The sequence below is a fragment of the Eriocheir sinensis genome, chromosome 64, assembly GCF_024679095.1.
Source record: "Eriocheir sinensis breed Jianghai 21 chromosome 64, ASM2467909v1, whole genome shotgun sequence".
In the NCBI taxonomy this organism is placed as follows: domain Eukaryota; kingdom Metazoa; phylum Arthropoda; class Malacostraca; order Decapoda; family Varunidae; genus Eriocheir; species Eriocheir sinensis.
The window spans coordinates 1532283-1557777 of record NC_066572.1 but is presented as its reverse complement, the minus strand read 5'-3'; the positions used below and the strand labels follow the sequence as shown (position 1 = coordinate 1557777).

At 57.5% G+C, this 25495-nt stretch overlaps 2 protein-coding genes across 2 annotated transcripts; both read left to right on the top strand.

The window, feature by feature from the left end:
- Nucleotides 1-159: 159 nt before the first annotated feature.
- On the top strand, nt 160-20523 carry LOC126987430 (mucin-17-like; the record flags this gene model as incomplete). Its single annotated transcript, XM_050844397.1, has 2 exons — nt 160-14129; nt 16071-20523. Coding segments are annotated over exons 1-2 (18300 nt in total), but the record flags the coding sequence as incomplete, so codon positions are not given.
- Nucleotides 20524-21145: 622 nt separating this feature from the next.
- Nucleotides 21146-21693, top strand: LOC126987429 (uncharacterized; the record flags this gene model as incomplete). Its single annotated transcript, XM_050844396.1, has 1 exon — nt 21146-21693. A coding segment is annotated over one exon (390 nt), but the record flags the coding sequence as incomplete, so codon positions are not given.
- Nucleotides 21694-25495: the final 3802 nt, after the last annotated feature.

Below are 25495 nucleotides of genomic sequence, written 5' to 3'. Positions count from 1 at the left end.
CCACCCCTTCTCTTCCCACCACCCTCCCCACCCCTCCTCCCCACCCTTCTCTTCCCACCACCCTCCCCACCCTCCCCTCCCCACCCCTTCTCTTCCCACCACCTCTCCACCCCTTCTCTCCCCACCCTTCTCTCCCCACCCCTTCTCTCCCCACCCCTCCCCACCCCAGCTTTAGATGTCCCCAGTGTCCCTGAAGTCAGCACTGAAGTCAGCACTCAAGTCAGCAGTCAGCACCCCGAGCAGGCACAACTCCGCACTAGTAAGCAGGAGGTTGAGGGACAAATGCCTGTTGTGGAGTCAGCAGTCAGCACTCCAGTCAGCCAATCAGCACTAGTCAGACAGGATGCTGACTTGGACACTCACTCAGCAGCTGACTCTCGTGCTGACAGACACCCGGTGACAGCTCAAGCAAGTCAGGATTTAGTCTTAATACGTCCTGACAGCGCTGACTTTTCCAGGAGTCAGCACTCAGCACTCAGCACTGCCACAGAAGCCTTATCATTGCCAGAAATACCTCACTCAGCACCTGTCAGCGTGGAGGGTCGCGTCAGCATATCAGAAGCTCAAAGAATTGTCAGCAGTAGTCAGCAGTCACTCAGCTACGCACAGGAGCAAGTCAGCACTCCTCAGCAGGCGCTACCTCAGTTTAGGACATCGTCAGCACCTCCCATACAAGTGCTAACGCGAAGTGCTGACTATACGCCAATGCTGATTCGCCCCGTGCTGCAAACAGGAAGTGAGGAACAATTGCTGACGGATTTTGCGGGTGAAGTCAGCACTCAGCAGCCAGAAGTCAGCACTCAGCAGCCAGAAGTCAGCGCTCAGCAGCCATATGACAGCGCTCAACAGCCAGAAGTCAGCACTCAGCAGCCAGATAAAGTCAGCGTTCAGCAGCCAGAAGTCAGCAGTCAGCATCCAGAAGAAGTCAGCGCTCAGCAGCCATATGACAGCGCTCAGCACCCAGATGAAGTCAGCGCTCAGTTACCAGAAGTCAGCGCTCAGCAACCAGAAGTCAGCAGTCAGCATCCAGAAGAAGTCAGCGCTCAGCAGCCATATGACAGCGCTCAACAGCCAGATGAAGTCAGCGCTCAGTTACCAGAAGTCAGCGCTCAGCAACCAGAAGTCAGCGCTCAGCAATCAGAAGTCAGCGCTCAGCAATCAGAAGTCAGCGCTCAGCAATCAGAAGAAGTCAGCGCTCAGCAATCAGAAGAAGTCAGCGCTCAGCAATCAGAAGTCAGCGCTCAGCAATCAGAAGAAGTCAGCGCTCAGCAATCAGAAGTCAGCGCTCAGCAATCAGAAGGAGTCAGCACTCAGCAGCCAGAAGTCATCACTCGACAGCCAGAAGTCAGCACTCGACAGCCAGAAGTCAGCGCTCAACAGCCAGAAGAAGTCAGCGCTCAGCAATCAGAAGTCAGCACTCAGCAATCAGAAGAAGTCAGCGCTCAGCAGCCAGAAATGAGCACTCAGCAGCCTGAAGTCACCACTCGACAGCCAAAAGTCAGCACTCAGCAGCCTGAAGTCAGCGCTCGGCAGCCAGTTGAAGCCAGCGCTCAGCAGCCAGAAGTCAGCACTCAGCAGCCTGAAGTCAGCACTCGGCAGCCAGTTGAAGCCAGCGCTCAGCAGCCAGAAGTCAGCACTCAGCAGCCTGAAGTCAGCGCTCGGCAGCCAGTTGAAGCCAGCGCTCAGCAGCCAGAAGTCAGCACTCAGCAGCCTGAAGTCAGCACTCGGCAGCCAGAAAAAGTCAGCACTCAGCAGCCCAAAGTCAGCACTCAGCAGCTTGAAGTCAGCATTCAGCAGCCTGAAGTCAGCACTCAACAACCAAAAGTCAGCACTCAACAGCCTGAAGTCAGTAGTCAGCACCCAGAAAAAGTCAATGCTCAGCAGACCGAAAAAGTCAGCGCTCAGCAGCCAATAGTCAGCAGTCAAGAAGAGGTGCTGACACATGACGTAGTTGAAGTCAGCATGCCTCAACCAGTGCTGACTCGATTTGCCAGTGAATCCACCATACCACTGCCCGTGCTGACGCAGATTGATAAAGTCAGCACTTCCGAGGCCGTGCTGACACCCTCCCCATCCCACGCCAGGAGTCAGCCACCAGTGCTGACGGGAGAGGCAATAGAAATCAGCCTCCCCCAGCCACGAGTCATACAAGTCTGCAGTCAGCAACATCAGGTGCTGACACACTCCATCGGTGAAGTCAGCACTCCACAAACAGCGCTGACACAATTTGCAAGTCAGAGCAGACCTCCACTACAGGTGCTGACGCAAGTTGATACTGACGTCAGCATTTCCCAAGGTATGCTGACTTCCTTATCCCAGCAGATGCACGCTGAACAACCAGTGCTGACTAAAACTGTCGCGGAAGTCAGCCAAGCTCAGCCAAGATTAATTACAGAAGTCAGCAGTCAGCAAGAACCCTCAACACTCTCAGTGGAGGAAGTCAGCAGTCCAGCGGAACCTATGCTGACTAGCGCTGAACAACAAGTCAGAGTCAGCATCCAAACTCCAGTGCTGACGCCTTCCGTTAGTGAGGTCCGCACTCCACAATCAGCGCTGACACAGTTTGCAAGTGACAGCCCGGCCCCTGTTGCAGTGCTGACGAGGGCTGACAGTAAAGACAGCACTGGCCAAAGAGTGCTGACGCCGACCACACACCTGACCCAGACAATAATTGATGTGGAAGTCAGCACTCAGCACCCGGAACAAACACAGCAGCTGACAGAAACCAAAAGTCAGCAATCAAGTCAGCCCCTAGCGGTGTGTGAAAGCAGCAGTATGGGAGAAGAGAAAGCAGAACGAATGGGGAAAGTCAGCAGTCAGCAGGCAAGATCAGCAGAAATCAGCAGTCAGCAACCAGCAGTTCATGACACAATTAGTCGGCAACCAACGCCATCACAAGTCAGCAGCAGTCAGCAACTAACACTACCGGAAATCAGTACTCAGCAGGCAACATCAGCAGAAGTCAGCAGTCAGCAAAAAATGCCATATGAAGTCAGCAGGCAGCAGTCATTACAATCAGAAGTCAGCAGTCAGCAACCAATATCACCAGAAATAAGAAGTCAGCAGGCCACGTCAGCAGAAGTCAGCAGTCAGCAGAAAATGCCGCTTGAAGTCAGCAGGCAAGAGGCATTACCATCAGAAGTCAGCAGTCAGCTTCTAACATCACCAGAAGTCAGCACTCAGCAGGCATTATCAGAAGTCAGCAGTCAGCAAGCAATATCAGGAGTCAGCACTCAGCAAGCAACGCAAGCAGAAGTCAGCACTGATCAGGAATCATTGTCAGAGCTCAGCATTCAACAACCAAGGTCAGCGGCAGTCAGGAGTCAGCAGGAACCGTTGTCAGAAGTCAGCACTCAGCAAGCAACGCAAGCAGAAGTCAGCACTGATCAGGAATTATTGTCAGAGCACAGCATTCAACAACCAAAGTCAGCGGCAGTCAGGAGTCAGCAGGAACCGTTACCTGAAGTCAGCAGTCAGCAAGCAACATCAGCAGAAGTCAGCACTGATCAGGAATCATTGTCAGAAGTCAGCATTCAACAACCAAGATCAACGGGAGTCAGAAGTCAGCAAGGATTGGTGTCAGGAGTCAGCACTCAGCAAGCAACGTCAGCAGAAGTCAGCACTGATCAGGAAACACTGTCAGAACTCCGCAGTCAGCAACCAACGTCAACAGAAGTCAGGAGTCAGCAGGAAAAATCAGAAGTCAAGAGTCAGCAACTAACGTCAGCAAAAGTCAGCAGTCCAGAATCTCTGACAATGGAGACAGCAGCTGATCTAAGTACCCGTGAGCTATTGTCAGCACACTCAGTAGTCAGCAGTCAGCAGGAAACGTTGACACCAGTCTTGAGTCAGCAAGCAACGTCAGCAGAAGTCAGCACGGATCAGGAAACATTGTCAGAACTCAGCATTCAGCAACCAACGTCAGCAAAAGTCAGGAGTCAGCAGGAAGAAGTGTCTGAACTCAGCATTCAGCAAGCAACGTCAGCAGAAGTCAGCACTGATCAGGAAACATTGTCGGAACTCAGTAGTCGGCAACCAACGTCAGCAAAAGTCAGAAGTCAGCAGGAAAAAGTATCTGAAGTCAGCAGTCAGCAAGCAACGTCAGCAGAAGTCAGCACGGATCAGGAAACATTGTCAGAACTCAGCAGTCGGAAACCTACGTCAGCAGAAGTCAGGAGTCAGCAGGAAGAGGTGTCAGAAATCAGCAGTCAGCCACTAAAGTCAGCAAAACTCAGCAGTTTAAAATCTCTGACAATGGAGACAGAAGTTGATCTAAATATCCGTCAGCCATTGTCAGCGCACTCAGTAGTCAGCACTCAGCAGAAATCGTTGTCAACATTCACCATTCAGCAAGCAACGTCAGCAGAAGTCAGCACGGATCAGGAAACATTGTCAGAACTCAGCAGTCAGCAACCAACGTCAGCAAAAATCAAAATTCAGCAGGAAGAAGTGTCTGAAGTCAGCATTCAGCAAGCAACGTCAGCAGAAGTCAGTATGGATCAGGAAACATCATCAGAGCTCAGCATTCAGCAACCAACGTCAGCAAAAGTCAAGAGTCAGCAGGAAGAAGTGTCTGAAGTCAGCATTCAGAAAGCAACGTCAGCAGAAGTCAGCATGGATCAGGAAACATCATCAGAGCTCAGCATTCAGCAACCAAGATTAGCAAAAGTCAAGACTCAGCAGGAAGAAGTCAGAAGTCAGTTACTAACGTCAGCACAAGTCAGCAGTCAGCAATCCGTAACAATGGAACCTGAAACTGAACTAGGTATCCGTCAGCCATTGCCAGCAGAGTCAGCACAGCAGGTCAGCAGGCACCAAGGATTGCTGATACACGGCGCAGAGGAAGTCAGCACTCCTCAGACAGTGTCAGCTCAGTTTGCGAGTGAAGGCGCGGTGTCATCTCAAGTGCTGACGCGACTGGAGACCGAGGAAAGAGTGCTGACGCTTGCATCAGCTACAGGTAGTCAGCAATCCCTCGCCACTGAATCAGCAGCACACGTCAGCACCTCAAAACCAGTGCTGACGTCAGTGAAGCAAGTCAGCATACCACAGCAGCAGGACCAGATACTGTCAGCCATGGAAGTCAGCACCCCTCAGCAGCTACCAGTAAGTGATGTCAGCTCACAACAGGGAGTGCTGACGGAGGCTCCATCGAGAGTCAGCAGTCAGCACACACCAGGACTGACACAGGTTGTTGAACAGGCCAGAGATCAGCAGGAATCAGCGCTGAGTGACGCCACAAGTGAGATCAGCACTCATCAGCCAGAGTCAGCACGGGTTGTGGAGGGCGTCAGCAGTCAGCAGCGCCCAAAACAAGCACAGTTCTTGCAGGAAGTCAGCAGTCAGCAGGAACCTAAAAGAATACAGACTGCACAGGACGTCAGCAGTCAGCAAGAGCCAGAACTAACACAGGGGTTGCAAGAAGTCAGCAATCAGCAACTAGCAGAAGCCATACAGCAGAGAGTCAGCACTCAGCAGGAGCCACAGGTGCTGACACAGACAGCACAGGGCGTCAGCGGTCAGCTTAAGCCAGAGCTGACCCTACCCATACAAAGAGTCAGCAGTCAGCGCCTTTCAGAGCTGACGGAGACTGTTCAAGAAATCAGCACTCCTCTACCGGCCCTACAAACACCGTCAGTAGGAGTCAGCACTCACCAAGGGACTTCAGAGAGACTTGGGAGAGATCGACAACTTCTGACGGAATCTGCTGACCTACTGGAAAGTCAGCAACCGATGGAGATGCAAGTGCTGACTCGACAACAACTCCTGACGCACTCCACCAGCGACGTCAGCACTCCAGAGGCGGTGCTAACTCAATTTGCAAGTGAATCCACAGCTCCATTGCCAGTGCTGACGCAAGCTGACAGAGGAATCAGCACCTCTCAAACAGTAACACCAACACAGCAGATGAGTCAGCAACCAGTGCTGACGCGTGCTGAAGCGGAAGTCAGCAGTTTAGACCCAGAGCTGACACAGACAACGGTGCAAATCAGCAGTCAGCACCCAGTTACTACCCAGGTACTTGAGGAAGTCAGAACTCAGCATGTACTCAGCAGTAGTCAGTACTCAACAATGCCTGGTATGAGTAGTGCTGAGGCGGGAGTCAGCACCCAAGAACCTGTGCTGACTAAAGTGGAGAAGCTCAGCAGGGAAAAACAACCCTTGCTGACACACACCGCAGCTGAAGTCAGCGTCACCCATCCATTGCTGACTCAGTTTGCGAGTGTCAGCACCGCTCCGCTGCAGGTGCTGACGCAGTGTGATAGTGAGGATGACTCGTACTCGGAAGGGCTGACACCAGAATCATCTTTGTCAGCAGGCGAACCACCAGTGCTGACGGCGGGCTCTGCGGAAGTCAGCCATCACCAGCCCGAAGCGGTGAGTCCCTTGGTGCAACTCAGCAGTCAGCAACCAGCACAAGTAAGACAAGTGGGAGAAGTCAGCAGTCAGCAGCAATCAGCAACCCATCAGTGGAGTGAAGTTCAGGAGTCAACAGTGGAGGAATGTTCTGAAATCAGCATTGATAAGCCTCCGATGGTTCAGTCAGCGCATGAAGTCAGCAGGCGCGTCAGCACCATTCCTGAGCACATGGTAGAAGTCAGCACTCCCCAGTTACCGCCGCAAGTCAGCCGTCAGCAGCTTCCTCAAGAACAGATGCTGCAGGAAGTCAGCACTCCACCGACACAGCTTCCTGACCTTACTGCTGAAGTCAGCCCTCAAAAATCGGAGCTGACAGAGATGGAAAGAGTCAGCAGTCAGCAACAACCACTGCTGACACAGTCTACAGAAGTCAGCCCTCAAGAACGGGAGCTGACAGAGGGGATAAAAGGAGTCAGCAGTCAGCAACAACCAGTGCTAACTGCTACCGGAGAAGTCAGCACTATGCAGCCACAACCAGTGCTGACGCAGACCCAAGAACGTCAAGAAAGAGTGCTGACACATTCCGTGGGTGAAGTCAGCACTCCGCAACCCGTGCTGACACAATTTGCAAGTGAGAGTGCTGCTCCGTTACCAGTGCTGACACAGATCGCTGACGTCAGCACTCCACGACCACTGCTGACGTCCGCATCACCACAAATCAGCACCAGTCAACCAGTGCTGACGGAGGAGGTGGAGAAAGTCAGCCACCATCAGCCAACTGCGACTAGTCAGCAACAGTCAGCAGATGTCAGCACTGAACACCAACCCTCAGCACATATGGCGAAGGAAGTCAGCCATCAATTGCTGACTCAAACCGCCGACCAGTTCAGCACTCAGCAGCCAGTTGAGATCAGGGTTGAGGAGGAAGTCAGCAGTCAGCAGGAGTACCCAGATAGCACGCAGAGTCAGCAGAAAGTCAGCACGCCACAAAAACTGCTGAAAGAATCTAAAGAGCGAGTCAGCACTCAGCACGAAGAATACACAGATAGCACGCAGAGTCAGCAGGAAGTCAGCACACCTAGAACACTGCTGAAGGAGTCTGAAGAGCACGTCAGCAGTCAGCAGATCCCACAAACACACGCAGTAGGTGAAGTCAGCACTCCAACAGAAGTGCTGACTAAATTTGCAAGTCAGAGTCCTGCCCCGATGCCAGTGCTGACTCGGGTTGATAGAGACGTCAGCAATTACCAGACAGAGCTGACGTCCTCTCAAGAAACAAGACGTCAGCACCAGCCACTGACGTCAGCAATGGGGGAAATCAGAACCGTCGACCCAGTCTTAACAGAAACCGTGGCCCAAGTCAGCACTCAGCACCCAATTCAGACCCAGGTGCTAGAGGAAGTCAGCAGTCTAGAGTCAGCAACGTCAGACTCAGAAGATGAGGTTAGTGAACTAGACTCACTTCCAAGTCAGCACCAGGAGGAGGTCAGCACCCCAGATATGGTGCTGACGCCTCTAACACACACCGTCAGCCAAGTCAGCACACACCAACCAGTGCTGACGCAGTTTGCCAGCTTCAGCACTGCTCCCTTGCCAGTGCTAACTCAGTGTGAGGAAGTCAGCAGCTCCCCAGAAATGCTGACGCCCTCACCTCGTCTGACTAGCGATCAGGAACCAGTGCTGACGCCGACTGAGGGGAAAGTGCTGACGCGTGCTGACGAAGGAATCAAACAGCATTTCGACACCACACAACCGGCGCCGGAAGTCAGCAGTCAGCTACGAGTGTCAGCAGATGTCAGTAGTCAGCAGATAGCGGTGCCACATACAGCAGAAGTCAGCAGTCACCTACCATCACTGTCACAACCAAGAGAAGTCAGCAGTCAGCCATCAGTGTTCCCTCAGTCAGCAGAAGTCAGCAGTCTGCCACTAGAATCAGCAGAAATCAGCAGATACTCAGCAACTTCCTCACGGGTGTTGGAGTCAGCAGTTAGTCAGCACGGTGTAGAGACGATACCAATGGAAGAAGTCAGCACCTTGGACCCTGTGCTGACGTCAAGGGGAGTCAGGATACAACCAGCAGTGGGACAAGTCAGCAGTCAGCGGGCCCAGTTCACAGCCGCTGAGGGAGTCCTTGCTCAGCACTCAGCACCGAGTCAGCAATCAAGTGTTCAGAGTCAGCAGTCACCACCTAGGGCCACGCTGATCCAAAGTCGGAGTCAGGATGGAGAGCTGACGCGAGTTACACAAGAAGTCAGCAGTCAGCATGGAGATCCAGTTCGTGTGGTGGCAAGTCAGCAAAGTCAGCAGTCAGCACTTACAGGTCAGCAACCATCTCAAGCTTTACAAGGAAGAGTCAGCACCTCAGAGCAGATGCTGACAAGGACTGTAGAAGACGTCAGCACTACCCAAGCACTGCTGACGCATTCCGTGGGTGAAGTCAGCATTCCACAACCAGTGCTGACTCAGTTTGCAAGTCAGCGCGCCGCCCCTTTACCAGTGCTGACCCAGGCTAGCACCGCCCAACAGACAGTGCTGACACCACTAACAACTACCAGACAACAGGTGCTGACTACTGCTGAACTCAGACATCTCGAAGGTCAGCAACAGCATGTGGAAAACCTCAGCACTCAGCAAGCATTATCAGCACCGGTCCTGGAGGAAGTCAGCACTCAGAGGGTAAAGTCAGCACTCGAAATAGAGGAACACAGCCGTCAGCTCCGAGAATCAGCAGCAGAACTCAGCACTCAGCACTCCATGACAGCTCAACAAGTCAGCAGTCAGGAGGTAATGTCAGCACTTCAAATAGAACTCAGCCGTCAGCTCCGAGATTCAGAAGCAAAACTCAGCACTCAGCACTTGGAGACAGCACAGCAAGTCAGCACTCAGCACTCAGCAGTTATAAAAGCTCAGGAGAAAGCTAGATTCCCAGAGCAAGTGCTGAGGGAAGCAGTGCAAGAAGTCAGCACTCCCCAACCAGTGCTGACTCAGTTTGCAAGTCAGACTCCTGCTGCCATACGAGTGCTGACGGAGGCTGACACTACGGGCAGCTTCTCACCACGAGTGCTGACTTCGTCCACACAACAGGCTGATCAGGAGCGATTCAAACTTACAGGATCAGCAGAACTCAGCACCCATCTCCCCGAAGTCAGCAGTCAGCAGTCAGTGTCAGCTCAGCAGGATGTGAAGGTCAGCAGTTCTTCAGGTTTTCCATTACAGATGCAAAGAATAGTTGACGTTCACTCAGCAGAAGTCAGCAGTCAGCATCCACCAGAGCCAGAGTCAGCAGAAGTCAGCAGTCAGCAACTAATAGAGCCCAGGTTAGCAGAAATCAGCAGTCAGCCACCAATTAAGACTCAAATAGCAGCACTCAGCAGTCAGCAACAAGTGGAGGCCGTGTCAGCAGAAGTCAGCAGTCAGCGTGCGGGGGTATTGCAGTCCGCGGAGGAAGTCAGCACCCCTCACCCACTGCTGACTCGGTTTGCCAGTGAAGGCACCGTTCCATCACCAGTGCTGACACAAGCTGACAGTGACCTCAGCATGTTCCCGAGAGTGCTGACACCTCCATCTGAGTTGCTGACTGGCCGACAAGAAGTGCTGACTACGGCGGAGACTGAAATCACTGGTACTCTGTCAGCAGATAAATATGTCAGCATTGTCAGCAGTCAGCATTCACTACCAGAGGAAGTCAGCACTGTACAGAGTGACTTACATGCATCAGGAGAGGTCAGCACTCAGCAACCACAGCGGGCGAGAGCCATGCAGAGAGTCAGCACTCAGCAACAACCAGTGCTGACTCATACAGTAGGTGAAGTCAACATTCCACAACCCCTGCTGACTCATTTTGCGAGTGAAACATCAGCTCTGCGGCCAGTGCTGACTCGTGCTGACTCTCCCTCAGTGCTGACGCCTTCAGAACAGCAGGCAAGGATCCCCCAACAAGTGCTGACGGCCCATAGTGCAGAAGTCAGCAGTCAGCCACAAGAGGAAGCACTGCCCGTAGATATCAGAAGTCAGCAGATGGTTAAAGTCCAGTCAGCAGTTGTCAGCAGTCAGCCGCCACTGGATCAGCAATCAGAAGTAGTCACCAGTCAAACATCAGATCTCCAGTCAACAGAAGTCAGCAGTCAGCAACCATTGGCTCTTCACTCAGCAGAAGTCAGCAGTCAGCAACCACCGACTCTTCACTCAGCAGAAGTCAGCAGTCAGCAACCATTGGCTCTTCACTCAGCAGAAATCAGAAGTCAGCAACCACCGACTCTCCATTCAGCAGAAATCAGCAGTCAGCAACCATTGGCTTTCCACTCAACAGAAGTCAGCAGTGAGCAGCCACCAACTTTCCACTCAGCAGAAGTCAGCAGTGAGCAACCACCAACTTTCCACTCAGCAGAAGTCAGCAGTCAGCAACCACTGACTCTCCATTCAGCAGAAATCTGCAGTCAGCAACCACTAGCTTTCCACTCAGCAGAAGTCAGCAGTCAGCAACCATTTGCACTCCGTTCAGCAGAAGTCAGCGCTCAGCAAGAAGTATCAGAGGGAACAGTTAGTCAGCAAGGTCTAATTCCTCAAGAACAACGTAGCATTCAGCAACAGATACAGGAGAGAGGCAGCATTCCCCAAGAAGTGCTGACACCGTGCCTGGAGGAGGTCAGCACGTTGAGACCAGTGCTGACCCGACCCGTACTTCAGGTAGCAAGAGAGGAACAAGTGCTGACGCATGCTGAAGCAGAAGTCAGCACCCCACAGGCAGTGCTGACACAGTTTGCCAGTGAAGGCCCCACTCCTATACCAGTGCTGACTCAGGCTGACGATAGCGGCAGGATTCCTCGAGCAGTGCTGACGCCCTCGGCACAGCTGACGGCCAGCCCCCAACGCCAGCTGACCATGGCTGAGGAGGACGTCAGCAATGTCAGCCATCCGATGCCAGGTGGCGTGCAGACTGTGGAACAAGTCAGCAGTCAGCAGGGTCCTATGCTGAAATACGCCCAAGCTGACGTCAGCACTCTACAAACAGCGCTGACGTCCCCACTGCTGACGGAGGATGTTCAAGAAGTCAGCATTCGACAAGCACTGCTGAGGCAACCCATGGAGAGAGTCAGCAGTCAGCAGCAACAGATTCCAGTATACTCAGCAACCGAAGTCAGCATTCCACAACCAATGCTGACGCGGTTTGCAAGTGAGTCAGCTGCTCCTCTACCGGTGCTGACGCAGATTGATAGTAAAGTCAGCACGTCCCAGGCAGTGCTGACACCCGTCCCACATCAGCAGAGTCAGCCTCCGATGCTGACGGAGGGCACAGCACAAGTCAGCCACGCTCAGCCCCAGATTGTAGAAGTCAGCACTCAGCAACAGTCAGCACCGAGTCAGACCATCCAGGAAGTCAGCACTCAGCAACAACAGGTGCTGACACATTCCATAGGTGAAGTCAGCACTCAGCAACAAGCAGCACCGAGACAGAGCTTGCAGGAAGTCAGCACTCAGCAACAACAGGTGCTGACACATTCCATAAGTGAAGTCAGCACTCCACAAACAGTGCTGACTCAGTTTGCTAGTGAAGGACCCGCTCCCTGGCCGGTGCTGACACAAGCTGACAGTGACGTCAGCACCTACCAACCAGTGCTGACACCACGGCAAAGCAGCTCTCCACATCCAGTGCTGAGGGAAGCAGTGATGGCAGAGACTCAGCATGGCCCAGTGCTGACTCAAGCGGAGGAGTACGTCAGCAGTCAGCATCCAGGAGTGATAAAACCTGTAGAAGTCAGCAGTCAGCAATCACCTCAGGCACAGTTCGTCGTCAGGTTCAGCACGCCACGTCAGCAGTCAATGGAGGAAGTCAGCAGTTTGTATGACCCCTCACAAGCTGTAGTGAAAGTCAGCACTCAGCAGGATCCCACATCTCAGCCACTGGAAAGAGTCAGCAGTCAGCAGACACTCAGATCAGACATTGTGGAGCCTCTCAAAGTTCCCCCCACACAGCTGACACGTGCTGAGGAAAAAGTCAGCACTCAGCAGTCAGCAATGAGTCAGCAAGTGGAGGAATGTCAGCGTGGCCAGGAAGTGCTGACTCAACCTATTGCTGACTCACACTTCCCACGATTGGAGGTCATCCGCGCCGCACACGAAGTCAGCACTCAACCAGAAATGCTGACTCAGTTCGCCAGCGAGAGCGCAGCACCATTACCAGTGCTGACGCGTGCTGACACCAGTGATCAGACCCCCGGGAGAGTGCTGACGCTCCCCCCTCAGCAGACAGCCACTCAACCACCAGTGCTGACTCAAGGTTTGGCAGAGACCACCCAGCGTCAGCTCAGAGCGGCACAAACTGCGGAGCAAGTCAGCAGTCAGCAACCATTGGCTCTTCACTCAACAGAAGTCAGCAGTCAGCAACCATTGGCCTTACACTCAGCAGAAATCAGCAGTCAGCAACCACCAACTTTCCACTCAGCAGAAATCAGCAGTCAGCAACCATTGGCACTCCGCTCAGCAGAAGTCAGGGTTCAGCAAGAAGTACTGGAGGAAATAGTTAGTCAGCAAGCCCTGATGCCTCAAGAACAGCTCAGTACTCAGCAACAGATTCAGCAGAGAGTCAGCATTCCCCAAGAAGTGCTGACACCGCGCATGGAGGTAGTCAGCACGTTGAGACCAGTGCTGACTCGACCAATACTTCAGGTAGGAAGAGAGGAACAAATGCTGAGGCATGCTGAAGGAGAAGTCAGCACCACGCAGCCCGGAAGCATCTATCAACCAGTCCCCTCACATATTTCTGAAGTCAGCGCTCAGCAAGTAGAGTCAGCACATTCCTTGGAGAGCGTCACCCCTCTGCATGCTGTCAGGGGACTCAGCGCCTCACGAGCAGTGCTGACGCCATCCTTCCCAGTGGTACAAAGTCAGCATCCAATGTCGATGGAGGCTGTCGAAGAGCTTACTCAGCCACAGGCGGTGCTGACTAAGGTTATGGGTCACGTCAGCAGTCAGTATGAAGAACAACCACCGACACGTGAAGTCAGCAGTCAGCAACCAGCTCAGCCACAGTTCGTGCAAAGAGTCAGCAGTCAGCAGTCAGTCCAGCCGCAATGGGAAGAAGTCAGCACTCAGCAGATATCTCAGCCCCGGTCAGGACAAATCAGCAGTCAGCAACCAGCTCCACCACATTTAGTCCAAAGTGTCAGCACTCAGCAGGCAGTTCCGCCACAGTGGGAGGAAGTCAGCAGTCACCAAGAACAACACCCACGATTGCAAGAAGTCAGCAGTCAGCAGATATTCCAGACACAATTAGGAGAGGTCAGCACTCAGCAGATTCCTCAGCCCCGGTCAGGACAAATCAGCAGTCAGCAAGCAGTTCCATCACAGTTGGTACAAAGAGTCAGCAGTCAGCAGTTAACTCAGCCACAATGGGAGGAGGTCAGCACTCAGCAAGAACAAAGGCCACAACTGCAAGAAGTCAGCACTCAGCAAATATCTCAGCCACAATTAGGACAAGTCAGCAGTCAGCAGCCAGTTCCACCACATTTAGTGCCAAGAGTCAGCAGTCAGCAGGCAGTGCAGCCACAATGGGAGGAAGTCAGCAGTCAGCAAGGAGCAAGACCACGATTACAAGAAGTCAGCACTCAGCAAATCTACCAGCAACAATTAGAAGAAGTCAGCAGTCAGCAGATATCTCAGCCTCAGCCAGGACAAGTCAGCAGTCAGCAATCACAGTTAGTGCAAAGAGTCAGCAGTCAGCAGGTAGTTCAGCCACAGTGGGAGGAAGTCAGCAGTCAGCAAGAACAAAGGTCACGATTACAAGGAGTCAGCACTCAGCAAATATCGCAACCTCAAATAGAACTCAGCAGTCAGCAACCAGTTCCGCCACAGTTAGTGCAAAGAGTCAGCAGTCAGCAGGCAGTCCAGCCACAGTGGGAGGAAGTCAGCATTCAGCAAATATTCCAGCCTCAACCAGGACAAGTCAGCAGTCAGCAACCACAGTTAGTGCAAAATGTCAGCAGTCAGCAGGCAGTGCAACCACAATGGGAGGAAGTCAGCAGTATTCTAGAGCCACAACCACAGAAAGTCAGCACTCAGCAGATGTACCAGCCTCAACTGGGTCAAGTCAGCACTCAGCAAGCAGTTCCATCACAGTTGGTACAAAGAGTCAGCAGTCAGCACTTACCTCAGCCACAATGGGAGGACGTCAGCACTCAGCAAGAACAAAGGCCACAATTGCAAGAAGTCAGCACTCAGCAAATATCTCAGCCACAATTAGAACAAGTCAGCAGTCAGCAACCAGTTCCACCACAGTTAGTGCAAAGAGTCAGCGCTCAGCAGGCAGTCCAACCACAATGGGAGGAAGTCAGCAGTCAGCAAGAAGCAAGACCACGATTACAAGAAGTCAGCACTCAGCAAATATACCAGCCACAATTAGGAGAAGTCAGCAGGCAGCAGATATCTCAACCTCAACCAGGACAAGTCAGCAGTCAGCAACCACAGTTAGTCCAAAGAGTCAGCAGTCAGCAAGTAGTTCAGCTACAGTGGGAGGAAGTCAGCAGCCAGGAAGAACAAAGGCCACGATTACAAGGAGTCAGCACTCAGCAAATATCGCAACCTCAAATAGAAGTCAGCAGTCAGCAACCAGTTCCGCCACAGTTGGTGCAAAGAGTCAGCAGTCAGCAGGCAGTCCAACCACAATGGGAGGAAGTCAGCACTCAGGAAGGAGCAAAACCACGATTGCAAGAAGTCAGCACTCAGCAGATGTACCAGCCACAACTGGGTCAAGTCAGCAGTCAGCAAGCAGTTCCATCACAGTTGGTACAAAAAGTCAGCAGTCAGCAATTACCTCAGCCACAATGGGAGGAGGTCAGCAGTCAGCAAGAACTAAGGCCAGAATTACAAGTAGTCAGCACTCAGCAAATATACCAACCACAGTTAGCAGAAGTCAGCAGTCAGCAGATTTCTCAGCCTCAGCCAGGACAAATCATCAGTCAGCAGCCAGTTCCACCACAGTTGATGCAAAGAGTCAGCAGTCAGCCGGCAGTCCAGCCACAATGGGAGGAAGTCAGCAGTATTCTAGAGCCACAACCACAGAGAGTCAGCACTCAGCAGCTATTCCAGCCTCAACCAGGACAAGTCATCAGTCAGCAACCATTTCCACCACAGCTGGTGAAAAAAGTCAGCAGTCAGCAGGAAGTCCAGCTACAATGGGAGCAGGTCAGCAGTCAGCAAGAACGAAGACCACGGTTGCAAGAAGTCAGCACTCAGCAAATATACCAGCCACAATCAGAAGAAGTCAGCAGTCAGCAGTTACCTCAGCACCAACTGGGAGAAGTCAGCAGTCAGCAACCAGTTCCACCACATTTAGTGCAAAAAGTCAGCAGTCAGCAGGCAATCCAGCCACAATGGGAGGAAGTCAGCAGTCAGCAATTATTCCAGCCTCAACCACGACAAGTCAGCAGTCAGCAACCAGTTCCACCACAGTTAGAGCAAAGAGTCAGCACTCAGCAGTCAGTCCAGCTACAATGGGAAGAGGTCAGCAGTCGGCAAGAACAAAAGCCACGGTTGCAAAAAGTCAGCACTCAGCAAATCTACCAGCCACAATTAGGAGAAGTCAGCAGTCAGCAGATATCTCAGCCTCAACCAGGACAAGTCAGCAGTCAGCAATCACAGTTGGTGCAAAAAGTCAGCAGTCAGCAGGTAGTTCAGCCACAGTGGGAGGAAGTCAGCACTCAGCAAGAACAAAGGCCACGATTACAAGGAGTCAGCACTCAGCAAATATCGCAACCTCAAATAGAAGTCAGCAGTCAGCAACCAGTCCCATCACAGTTAGTGCAAAGAGTCAGCAGTCAGCAGGCAATCCAGCCACAATGGGAGGAAGTCAGCAGTAAGCAAGAACCAAGGATCCGATTACAAGAAGTCAGCACTCAGCAAATCTACCAGCCACAATTAGGACAGATCAGCAGTCAGCAACCACTTCCATCACAATTGGTGCATAGAGTCAGCAGTCAGCAGGCAGTCCAGCCACAATGGGAGGAAGTCAGCAGTCAGCAAGAACCACAACCACAGAGAGTCAGCACTCAGCAAATATTCCACCCTCAGCCAGGACAAGTCAGCAGTCAGCAGCTATTCCAGCCTCAACCAGGACAAGTCACCACTCAGCAACCAGTTCCATCACAGCTGGTGCAAAAAGTCAGCAGTCAGCAGGCAGTCCAGCTACAATGGGAGGAGGTCAGCAGTCAGCAAGAACAAAGGCCACGGTTGCAAGAAGTCAGCACGCAGCAAATTTACCAGCCACAATTGGGAGAAGTCAGCAGTCAGCAGATATCTCCGCCAGGACAAGTCAGCAGTCAGCAACCAGCTCCACCACAGTTAGTGCAAGGCTTCAGCAGTCAGCAGTTACCTCAGTCACTGTGGGAAGAAGTCAGCAGTCAGCAAGAACAAAGGCCACGGTTGCAAGAAGTCAGCACTCAGCAAATATTCCATCCACAATCAGAAGTCAGCAGTCAGCAACCAGTCCCACCACAGTTAGTGCAAAGAGTCAGCAGTCAGCAGGCAGTCCAACAATGGGAGGAAGTCAGCAGTCAGCAAGAAGCAAGGCCACGCTTACAAGAAGTCAGCACTCAGCAAATATATCAGCCACAATTGGGACAAATCAGCAGTCAGCAAGCAGTTCCATCACAGTTAGTGCAAAGAGTCAGCAGTCAGCAGGCAGTCCAACCACAATGGGAGGAAGTCAGCAGTCAGCAAGAAGCAAGACCTCGATTACAAGAAGTCAGCACTCAGCAAATATACCAGCCACAATTTGGACAAGTCAGTAGTCAGCAAGAGATTCAGCCTCTGCAGTTATCGCAAGAAGTCAGCAGTCAGCAACCAGCTCAGCGTGTAGGAGAGGTCAGCAGTCAGCAGGCAGTTCAGCATCAAGTAATACCGGAAGTCAGCAGTCAGCAGATATTCCAGCCACAATTACGACAACTCAGCACTGAGGAACTAGAGGAGTGTCAGCAGAGAGTCAGCAGTCAGCAAGTGATTCAGCCTTTACATACACCACAAGAAGTCAGCAGTCAGCAACCAGCTCAACAAGTGGGAGAAGTCAGCAGTCAGTCAGCAGTACAACACCAAGTAGTGCCTGAAGTCAGCAGTCAGCAACCACAGTCAGTGCAAGAAGTCAGCAGTGAGGAGACAGCGCAACCATTATCAGCACGTGAAATCAGCAGTCAGCAGGCAGGTCAGCCGCAACAACCGCAGGAAGTCAGCACTCAGCAGCGACCTCAGCCACAACCTGCGCAAGAAGTCAGCAGTCAGCGGGAAAAGCAACCTCAGAAACAGCATAAAGTCAGCACTCAGCTGGGACGTCAGCACTCACGAAGTCGAAGCCGAAAAGCAATCCGGGTAAAAGTCGTTGAAGAAGTCAGCACTCAGCAAGAAACGGCACCAGTAGTCAGCAGTCAGCAGATCTTACACCCACAAGCACATGAAGTCAGCAGTCAGCAGGAATCAGACGCTGAGTTCAGACAAATCGGCAGTCAGCAGGCACTACAAACACACATACTGCAGGAAGTCAGCAGTCAGCAAGAACCAGAAGCTGACGTCAGAGAAATCAGCAGTCAGCAGGAACCACAATCTCAGACAATGCAAGATGTCAGCAGTCAGCAAGTGTCAGGACGAAAAGGTTTGGGAGTCAGCCATTTGAGATCAGTTCCAGTAAGAGAAGTCAGCAGGCAGCCGTTACCACAGCATCCTGAAGTCAGCACTGCCCAGGCACTGCTAACTCAACAAGGAAGGGAGAGTACAGACACCCCCCAAATGCTGACGCGTGCTGACAGTGAGGATAGAGCTATACCAGGAGTGCTGACGCTGTCCCATCCCGAAGTCAGCACTCAGGAGCAGGTGCTGACAGATGCTGCCCCGGAACTCCAACACAGTCAGCCGGAAACGGTCCAACCTGTGGTGAGAGTCAGCAGTCAGCAAACAGAGACAGGTCAGCCCACGGAGGAGGTCAGCACCCGTCAGCCCACCGTGGAACATGCATGGTCCAACATCCCAAGTCAGCAGAGATTACAGACTGGCACATTGGGGCAAGTCAGCAGTCATCAGCACTTCTCCCGGGCAAGACTGGTGGAGGGGGTCAGCCGTCAGCAGGCAATGGAGGCTGAGGAGATGGAGGAAGTCAGCACTCAGCACTTACAACCTGGACTACTCGAGGTTGGTAGTACTGACTCAGCAACTCAGCAAATCACCCTACGAGAGACCCTACGGAGTCAGCAGGAATTTGAATACGAAATGGGAGCCTCAGCATCTTCAGCACAGCAGGAGACCACATCAGGGGAGGCTGGGGTGCTGACGATACCAACTCAGCAAGGGGACCAGGAGTACCAACCCCCAATGACGGCTTTGCTTCCACTAGGTCCACCAACTGCGGTCCTTGGGGTGGCAACTCTACTCACCCCACAGAGTTCCACCGACGAAGGAAGCTCCCCAACCACCCAGGACTCCCTCACACCGCCTAGCTCCGTGGACAGCAGCCTCGCACTAACCTCCCTCACGCCACAGAGCTCAGTGGAGGACGCCCTTGCCGCCCACGCTGCCCCACTGCGGAAACAGACTTCTCCCCCAGCGGTACAGGTTCTGGCCGCTACGCAGGGTCCTTCGCGGGTTCTGTCGGGTACGCCATCCAGTCTTCAGGCGTCAGGTGCACCCATGACGGCGCCTACGAGACCGCTCCTACTCATGAAGACCTCAGCAGTAAGTGTGGCAGAGGAGGATACTGAGAAATTTGTTCAAGCATCGAAGTCAAATGTCCCCGTTGATTCCAGGGTTCCGGAGGCTGCCTGGAAGTGCCCCCTGCCTGCTCCCGTGCCCCAGACCATGCCACAGCGCCCCCCGCCCCCCTTCGACGCCCCCCAGACCACCTCCCAGGCCGCCCCCTTCGCTCCAGTCATCTGCATCCATGAAGTTCAGGATGCCCCCGAGTGGAGTCCTACAGAGGTCAAGGATTTGGTTCTGCCGGAGGTCAGGGATGTGAAGGCCTTGGTGAATATCCAGGCCGCCACGTCACCCTTGCAGCCTACCCAGACCTATACATCCTTCATGCAGGCTGTCCCAGTGTCCTGCAAACCTCTACAGGCTAAATCCGTCCTTCCCTCACTAACGCAGGATGTTCCCACCGCAGGCTTATTACAGGCTTTGCAGACCACTGGAACTCCTCTGCAGGCCGTTCCGGAGTCCTACAAAACCGTACAGGCTGAATCCGTCCTTCCTACACTAGCGCATCCGTCCGGACAGGCTGTGCAGGCTACCGTGTCATCTGTACAGGCTCTTCCGACCTACACATCCTCCCTACAGTCTGTTCCTACCCCAGAATCGTCCATACAGGCTGTGCAGGTTCAACCATCTACCCCACAGGCCACAGCCACAGCTCCGTCCATGCAGGCTGTGACATTGCCCACTCTGCAGGCTGCCACGGCATCCTGTCAACCCGTGCAGGCTGTCTCCACCCTTCCCCAACCCCAGCAGGTCATCCCAATCTCAGCTTTTTCAGGCTATCCCAAAATCCCTGGAGTTGACCCCTTGACCTTTGACCCCTTCCTCGAGACTTCACCTTTAGCCACCTCCACCCCAGTTGACCTTCCTTCCACAGGTCCCCCAGCCTCCCCAGTGCCTACCACAGCCCCATCCTTCACCCCAGGGGAAGCTAAGGACCCCAGAGTATCCGGTAGGCCCCCCAGGGTAGGCAGGGGTTTTGGCGGAGCGAGATGCGTGAGGGTGCGGGACATGTCAGCGGCGATGCTCTTCCCCAGTAGGAGTTTGAGCCTTGGGGAGGAAGGGAAGGAAGGGGAGGAAGGGGAGATGGGGAGGGAAGGGGAAGGGAAAGGGAGGATGCGAGCTGGGGGGAGCTTCGATGATACTTATATACCAGTGTGCTCTTCCTCCACCTCCTCTGTTTCTCTCTCTTCCACACACCTGCTGCCCACACCTCCCTCCACCACCACACAGGACCCACACGCCCCCCCGCAGCGCCCCACACCCGCCACACACCTGCAGCCCACACCTCCCTCCACCACCACACAGGACCCACACGCCCCCCCGCAGCGCCCCACACCCGCCACACACCTGCAGCCCACACCTCCCACCACCACCACACAGGACCCACACGCCCCCCCGCAGCGCCCCACACCCCCCACACACCTGCAGCCCCTCCCTCCACCACCACAGGACCCACACGCCCCCCCGCAGCGCCCCACACCCGCCACACACCTGCTGCCCACCCCTCCCACCACCACACAGGACCCACACGCCCCCACAGCGCCCCACACCCACACACCTGCCCCACACCTCCCACCACCACCACACAGGACCCACACGCCCCCCCGCAGCGCCCCACACCCGCCACACACCTGCAGCCCACACCTCCCACCACCGCCACACAGGACCCACACGCCCCCCCGCAGCGCCCCACACCCGCCACACACCTGCAGCCCACACCTCCCACCACCACCACCGCCACACAGGACCCACCAGCCCTCCCGCAGCGCCCCACACCTGCCACACACCTGCTGCCCACACCTCCCACCACCACCACACAGGACCCACACGCCCCCCCGCAGCGCCCCACACCCGCCACACACCTGCTGCCCACACCTCCCACCACCACCACCCAGGCCCCACACGCCCCCCCACCTGCTGCCCACACCTCCCACCACCACCGCCACCACACAGAACGCCCCCGCCCCCCCGCAGCGCCCCACACCCGCCACACACCTGGTGGGTACGCCTGGAGAGGAGAGGGTGGGCGGAGCGGCGCCCCCGTCCCCCTGGGTAGGCAGGCAGAGCCTTGGCCAGCCCACGCCTGCCCCACACCCGTCATCCACGCCCCCCTCAGGACAACACCACCTTTCCAGGCCTCCCGCAGAACTTCACCAGCAACCCCCCGCCCCCGCCGACACCAGCCTGCAGCCCCGCGCTGGCCCCGGCAGGCCCCCCGCGCCCCGCCGCGACGCCGGCCCCGGCAGGCCCCCCTCGCCCTGCCCAGACGCCGGCCCCGGCACCACCCAGGGGTCGCGCGCCCCCAGCCACGCCGCCCAACAGTCCCCGTGGCTCCCCGCGGCGGACAGTCCCCCCCGCCTTCAGCCCCCTCTGCGGGGCCCCGGCGACCAGCCCCGGGCGGCCTCCCCGCCCCGCGCCTCGCCGCCCCTCACCTCGGGACCGCTGAGCGCCGAGTTGCAGGCGCTGGTCAACAGCTTCCGCCAGGCTGCCGGCCCCGCCCCGCCCCGCCCCGCCCCTCAGGAGGCCCCCTCGCCCCCCCAAAGGCGGCCATCGTTGCCCCGGCTGCGCCCCGTAGCCCCGTCGCCCCCGCCCCTGGAGACCAGGTCAGACAGCAGGTCGTCCTCCCCGGGGGTCACGGTGAGGGTGTCGGACTGCTCCCAGAACGGGGCGGACGGGGCAGGAGGCGGGGCGGGGGGCCGGCGCGTGGAGGCCCTCAGCTCCCCCACCTGGCGCGGCTCCTTCCTGCTGCAGCGGGCCCTGCCGGCGCCGGAGGACGACTGGGGCGCCTCGGACGAGAGCATCACCTTCGTGTTCGTTACACCCGAGGAGGAGGCGGCGGCGGCAGCCTCGCGGGGCCACCCCGGGTCCTCGCCGCCGCCCTCCCCCGGGGACCGCTACCGCAGCTCCCCCGACCTGTCCCAGGCGGGGCTCAGCATCACCCTGCCCCACGGGGATCGCCGCACCCACCCCTACGACCTGTACCGCGCCGCCGGCGGCAGCCTGACCCGCGTGGCCTCGCTGGACTCCGCCAGTCGCGCGCTGGGCCGGCTGGGCGCGGCGCGGCAGCGGGCGGGGCTGACGCGGACCTGCAGCCTGGAGGACGCCAGCCAGGAGGTGCGCGACATCCTGGAGCGCGCGCGTCGCCACCCCTCGCAGGACTCCCTGCTGGAGGAGGGGGAGGCGCCCTCGCCGCCCACCAGCCCCGCCCCGCCTGCCGGCCCGCTCCGACCCGCCCGCCCGGCGCCTGCCCCCCCCAGCCCAGCCGCCACCACCACCACTACCACCACCACCGCCGCCGCCGCCACCAGAGCTCTCCGCTCCCCCTCCCCCTCCCCGTCGCCCCCCTCCTCGCCGGGCCTCAGCTTCCAGGAGGCGTCGTGGCCGGACATGAAGAGCCTCATCCTGGGCCGCCCGCCGCCGCCCGCCGCCGCCACCGCCGCCGCGCGCCGCCTGGCCTCCGAGGGCAGCCGCTCCTCGCCGCAACTGCACCGCCGCTCCGCCGCCTCGGGGCTCACCAAAAAGGCGGTTTCGTGGACGGACCTGCACGGCGGCGGCGACCTGGAGACTGAACTGCCGCTGGGGGAGGCGGCGCGCTGCCCCCTGCTGGCACCCCCCGCCGGGGCCTCCCCCAGACTCCGCTCCATCATGAAGAAGCCGTCCCTGGCCCCCATCGCCCCCACGCCGCCCCCTCCCACGCCCCCCACGCCCAGGCGGGCCTCGCCGCCCCCCGACCCGCCGCCCCCCGCCGCCGCCAGTCCCCCTGGCACCGAGGCGTCCAGCGACGAGGACTCCCTGCCGCTGCCGCGCTCCAACCTGCGGCAGCTGTTCTCCCTGCGCCTGCCCCAGCACATCAGGGACCGCGTGCTGCGCGGCGCGCCCGCCCCCGCGCCCGTCCCCACCCACGATACCCCAGCCACCCCTTCCCCGCCCCGGGGCCCTGTCACGTCGCCCCCCGCCCCCACACGGGCGCTGCGCCCCTCCCTGCACGGCGGCGTGGGGTGGGTGCGCCCCGCCGGGTCCCTGTCCGCCGAGGAGGGCGGCTCCAGCACCTCCCTGTCCTCCGCGGTGTTCCCCGCCTCGCGCGCCGCCTCCTCCTCGGGCGTGTCCTGCTCCGGCTACTCCTCCACGGGCGCCATCTCCTCTCCGGGGGCCTCCTCCCCACTGCGGGACGCCGCCACCACCGCCTGCCGCGTGCTCAACGCCCTCAGCCCGGGCCGCCCCGCCACCGCCCACACGCCCTGCTCCTCCGTGCCCTCCACGCCCTCCACGCCCTCCACGGACGGCGTGTTCACGGCCCCCGCCTCCCCCAGCACCACGCTCTCCGCGCCCACCACGCCCACGCTGCTACCGCGGCGCGGCGTCGGGGGTGGCGTGGCGGGCGGGGACGCTGACGGGGCGGGGCTTGGCCGCTGCCACAGTGAGGGTGACCTGGCGGGGCGGGGCGGGGCGGGGCAGCCGTGGGCGGCTCTGTCCCGCGTGGTGGAGGAGGCCGGGGCGGTGCTCAAGACACTCTCCGAGACGTCCCTGGCGCTGCGGCAGCACGCCCTCAGCCCCGCCCGGGGCGCCGCCCCCCTGCCGCCCCTGCCCGAGGAGGGGGGCCGCGTGGCCTCCGTGGCCGTGCAGACGGACCGCCGCCACGTGCGCGGCCTCTGGCGCGACGCCGCCACCAGCTGCGACTCCCTCAGCGACGGCGAGGCCTCCGAGGACACCACGCCGCGCCGGTACCTGCAGGTGCCGCGCCGCCACCACGCCGCGCCGCGCCCCGCCGCCCCGCGGGGCCTGCCCGAGTGGCGGGCGCGGCGGGAGCGGCTGGGGCGCTCCGCGGGGTGGGGCGGCGGCCGCAGCTCCTCCTCGGAGTGGGACTCGCCCTCCCCTGGGGGCGGCGAGCCCCTGGACAGCGGCAGCGCGCGGAGCCTGGCGCGGCAGCAGCGCCGCCTGGAGGAGTCGTGCCGCCGCCTGGAGGAGCGGCTGGCCCTGCAGGCACACAAGCGCCACCTGCGGCGCCGCGTGCTGGCCGAGCACCACAACCACTACAACGCGCCGGGCCGCTGCGTGCTGCACTCCTCGCTGGACTGCGGCAAGGCGCCTCTGTGCGGCCACATGGGCCCCGCGCCGCCCAGCCCCTACCTGGCCCACGCCCACGCCCGCCGCAGCAGCCCCTACCTGTCCACGCCCACGCTGCCCACCAGCAGCCCCTCGCCGCCCTGCTGCTGCGTGTCGCCCATCCACTTTCCCGCCCACCACCTCTGCCGCTCCCTGGCCAGCCCCTGCCCCGCCCACGCCGCCCCCTGCTACGCCACCCCCCCGGAGCCTTCCTACAGCCCCGCGGGGCGCGACGTTCTCCTGGAGGCCTCGCGGCAGAAGTGTCGCGAGCAACTGGCGGCGGCGCGGCGCCTGCTGGGGGGCGGCGGCTCCACCAGCTCCCTGGGGGACGCCAGCCCCCCGACCCCCGCCCGCCGCCCCCGCCTGACGCCCGGCGGCGGCAGCCTGGACGCTTACACGCGGCGACAGCAGCAGCGGGCCGGCGCCGCCCCGGACACGCCCTTCCTGCGGGGCCACGCTGCCTCGCTGTCCTCGCTGCCCGGCGCGGGCGGCGGGACGTGGCGGCGCGGCGGCCTGGGGGGCCTGGGGGGCTTGGGGTCCTTCAGCTCCGTGGCCAGCGAGGGGGAGGCACACGACCCCCGCCGAGCGTCGCGCTGGCGCGACTCCGACCCCTGGCTGCCCGCCGCCAGGCTCAGGTGATGCCCCGCGCCCTGATCAGACTTGACCTAACCTGACCTGACCACCCTGACCTGTACGCTCTGCCCTGCCCTGCCGTGCCCCGCGGCGCCCCCCGTGCCATGCGTGACCCTCCGTCTTCCAGGGTGCCGCCGCCCGGGCCGAGCCTCAATAAAGCTTACACAGTGACCTGGACTTTGCCTCACGCCCACACCCATGCATGCACCCAGCCCTCTGCCGCGTCACCCAGGAGCACCCAGGGGCTGCCGGGACGGGAGGGTGGCGGGCTGATAGGACGGGAAGATAGTGATGATAAGACTGATAATAATGATAGTAGTAGTAGTAGTAATAGTAATGATAAGGGCTTGAGTACTACTTCTTAACGGTCTAACTACTGAACGATACACTGCTTGCCTTGTTGTCATGGCGAGAGAGAGAAAGAGAGGGAAGGAAGGAAGGAAGGAAGGAAGGAACAGATGAAGACGAAGGAGGAAAAGGTAAACATAAATAAGAAAGGAGAGAGAAAAAAAAAAACAATAGGAGAAACGAAGAGAAAGAAGAAAAATAGAAAAGAGAGAAAAAGATAATGAGTAAGAAAGAGGAAGAGGGAGGTAAAAATAAATAAGAATGAAGGTAATAAAAAATAAGGAGATAAAGAACAGATAAGAGGAAGAGAAAGGCAGATAAG